This window comes from Oncorhynchus gorbuscha, linkage group LG09 (assembly GCF_021184085.1).
Source record: "Oncorhynchus gorbuscha isolate QuinsamMale2020 ecotype Even-year linkage group LG09, OgorEven_v1.0, whole genome shotgun sequence".
NCBI classification, from domain to species: Eukaryota; Metazoa; Chordata; class Actinopteri; order Salmoniformes; family Salmonidae; genus Oncorhynchus; species Oncorhynchus gorbuscha.
In genome coordinates, this window is record NC_060181.1 from 41153094 (window position 1) to 41156879 (window position 3786).

Genomic DNA, 3786 nt, shown 5'->3' on the forward strand with positions numbered 1-3786 from the left:
CAGTGGTGGCAGATGGGGAGTCTGTGAATAAATCGATTAGGGAGCCTTTGACGGATGGGCTTTGTAGGGGTGCACGACACACCAGAGAATTAATTTGGCTAGGCGAAAAAGCCATGCCAGGACCATTCATCTCGGCACAAATTTGGCAATTTCCCGGGTCTAGGGGCTCAATTAGGCAGTGTTTCCAACCGTTTTGGGGGGGAATAAGGCGCATTGAGGAATACGTAGTGCTGATGTTTCTGATGTGTGCGTTAATGATGAAAGATTTAAGGAATAAGAAATGAGCAAAAGATAAGAGCGGAATAGCAGAGGTAAAGTTATTTGCTTTATAACCAGGTTAAATTAAGCAACCTCGTTTAGCCATAGTCAATCCCTTTCTTTCCTACATGTGCAACAGTGCCAATAGCTGAATTGCGTCCTGTGTTTCTGAATCCCCTGCGTGATGAGTTCCACCCCACCCTAGTCCCCACCCTGATTCAGTGTCTTTCTAGATGATTTATGTGGCAGGGTCACTGTATGACCTCCAAACCCGCCCCATCCATTCAGCACCTGTCACCAAACCGCCTATGTGCGCTTACTGAAAACCCGGCCATGCGTGCAAAATGGCAATTTTCCATCCTCCCTAAAAATCCCTTCAGTGGGAAAGTAGGAATGTGATAAGTAAAACAGGTGTGCCACTCAATGTGCTAACGAGGGAGCTGAACTGCACGCACCATTGGCCACAACATCTGTCACGCTGCTGAATTAGATTCTACCCCTGGAAGTTTGCAGAGTGAGAGGCGATGATGGGGAGCTTATATTGGATACAAATTAGATGGGGGGGCACAGAACTCCTGGTCTACCTCCTGGTCCCCAGAGTGTAGAGGGCTTGTGACAAATTATAGGGTGGCATATTGGAGGATTAGACCGATACCTGTCAAGAGCCCAGGGCGGTACCACCTCTGACCCCTACACCCTCCCCTAAGAGATGCTAATGAGCTCGTCAACCTTAACCAGGCCTAATTGGAGGCGTTGATTGTCCCTTAAGGTCGGGCGGGTTTGAGCCAGCAGTGCGACAGCTTGCCACTTCCTGCTAGCTAGGGTCACATGGCTCACCTCTGTTCTCTGTGTAAACAAATTCAAGAAAAGACAGACACCTTGCATTTTAACAGACGCTCTTATCCAGATTGACTTACAGGAGCAATTAGCATAAAGTGCTTTACTCACAGGCACATCGGCAGATTTTTCACCTAGTTGGCTCGGGGATTCAAACCAGCAACCTCTCAGTTACTGGCCGAACGGTCTTAACCACTAGGCTACCTGCCGCCCTTAAGCTTGCTATTACGGTGTGGTAGGACTGGAGTTGCAATTTGTGGTTGTGGTTATAAACAAGTTGAAAGACTGAATAGATTAATTGAGCACGACTGAATGAATCCCCATTTAATGCAACGAATGACAGCACTGTTTTTAATTCAGCCTTGTCTTTCAATACAGAGCGAGCACTTGTATAAACACATTTACAGCTAATAAAAATGAAAGACCTTGAAATGGGTCCATTTTCAGGCTATGGTGGATGGCACAATGGAGAAAGCCAAGGTATACATTTTGTGCTTATTTTTCTCTGAATAAGGTAGCTATTTGATAAGACTGTCATCGGTGAGGGCTGTTAGCAGTCTGGCTGACAGCTAAGGTTGCACAGTCAGGAAGTGAAGCTCCGTAAAGCTATTCCACTGTAACATACTACCACCTACTGGGTATAGAAGACAAGTGCATCCTAGAGAACTAAGTGGAAGCAATCTTACCCACAAACAAATTCCATTACAGGAAAAAGTGATAAATGATGTACAATTGTCAAAACAATCGTAGAAATAACATTTTATTTATACAAAATAAAGTGAATATATTGATAAGTTATCAAAACATCACAGCAGGGTAGGCCGACACAAAACACAGCCCTTATTTGAAGTGTTTCTAAAATGAATGGTGGAAAAACAATTGGAACCATTTCCCTGTTTGACTGTTAGATTTGATGGGTATTATGACACATCCACTGTGGGGTTTTATAGTGTACAGTATCAGTTTGTCAAACACCACCTGTTTTCCCAGTGCAAGTTACTCTTGTCTCATCCTCCCTCCACTCCTTAAAATTCCCTTCCCCATTCCTCTCTCCTAACCTCCTCTGTCTCTGCTAGTCTCTCCCGCTACTCCTCTTTTTCTCACTTTTCCTTTACCTTTTTCCTCCCCTTTTCTCCTCCCTCCCTCCCTCACTCTCTCCAGCTCAGCCCCAGTGTCTGGGCGATGAAGGAGAAGATGTGAGTATCCTCCAGGATGGCCTTAGCAGTAGGCTTGCCTGCTCCGTGACCGCTGCGGGTGTCCACCCTGACCATGAGAGGCTGGCGCTGCCCGGGGCTGCTGCCCACACCGTGCTGCAGTGTGGCACAGTATTTCAGGGTGTGAAGGGGCACCACCCGGTCGTCATGGTCGGCAGTCAGTAGGAGCATGGCGGGGTAGGCAGCGCCAGCGTGAGGGTTAGGGGGGAGGTTGTGAAGAGGGGAGTACCTGAGGGTGAGAGGGGAGGGAATGTATTTATTGTACAAATAACGAAGTGCATGTGCAGAGACGCAGTTGTGTTTATGTTCAGTATGTCATGTATGTTTAGTGTGTGTGTGATTGAGTATGCCCGACTTACTCAATGAGCCATTTGAACTGCTCAGGGTGGTCTGCGCAGCCGTAGTCAGTGGTCCAGGCGTGGCCGATGGTGAACTTGTGGAACTTGAGCATGTCCATCACCCCAACTTCAGCCACAGCACAGCCGAACAGGTCCGGACGCTGGTTCACACATGCCGCTGGGTGTGCGTGAGTGAAAGAGTTAAATCTTAGACACACCGGTGTCCACACAGAAAAGACCTTGGAAGTCGTCAGTCACTCAGCCTTGTTAAAATACTCCAAACCAGGAAGTGGCTGCAGTGTTTGGCAATACATATCCATGTGTATTACTTATGGTCTCGATTCCAAGCTGTCTGAGCTAATGTTGTTATTTTGTAGAAAGCACTTGTTGATACTAGCCAGATAACTACCTAGCAAGATGACAAAGAACACCTTTAATTCACTCTCCATAATCCCATACTGCCAGCCCATAGCAAAATGTTTAGCATATTTGCTACTAGCACAACATTACTAAATAGCTAGCTAAGGACACTGCACTAACTCGGGCAGCTAACACAGGAAGCTGTTTCATGAAAACTAACTAACCCATTGTGTTTTAATTATAACATTAATAACCCATTGTGTTTTAATTATAACATTAATAATAGCTACAGTGGTTCGCTAGCTTGGAGGAAGTATTTAGTGTTTTGTGCATTGCGCCTGTGCACATAGCTAGCTACCATCCCATAGCCTACGTTGCATATGAAGTGTGACTGGCTCATCCGTGGAGTCAATGCCCTCTTTTTTCCCCTTTTTTGTTGGCTTCCCCACGTGGGGGTTTGTGCTCTCTGACTGGCTCAAAGTCAAGTTGTTGTCCACTATCAAGAATTGAATTGGTAGGTGTTGCTACTACAGTGAAAGTGCAGTAAATGCAATCAACTGTTATTTTGAATGCAGTATTTGCAATATACTTCAATCTTTTTTTAATAAGGGTGGGTTGGCACACACCAGGTTCTGCTTTTGTTCTAGCAAGTAAAGGAACGGGCTTCCACTGTGATAAGTACCTATCGGCAGTGAAATTCTCAGTGTGTTGTGAGAGAGAGAGACCTGTCTTACACTTGTTACACGCATAATTATACTTCTTAAAACATACCCAACTCA

At 45.7% G+C, this 3786-nt stretch overlaps 1 protein-coding gene across 2 annotated transcripts in view; it reads right to left on the reverse strand.

Moving 5' to 3' along the window:
- Positions 1–1842: 1842 nt before the first annotated feature.
- The window catches only part of LOC124043631 (prolyl endopeptidase-like), a 66525-nt gene continuing 64581 nt past the window's right edge, over positions 1843–3786 (reverse strand). For both annotated transcript variants that reach the window (XM_046362417.1, XM_046362416.1), the window contains 2 exons: positions 2669–2825; positions 1843–2538 (listed from right to left, as the gene is read on the reverse strand). In XM_046362417.1, coding sequence (XP_046218373.1) covers positions 2244–2538; positions 2669–2825 — 452 coding nt within the window. In that variant the 3' untranslated portion in view covers positions 1843–2243. The remainder of the gene's footprint in view (positions 2539–2668; positions 2826–3786) is intronic.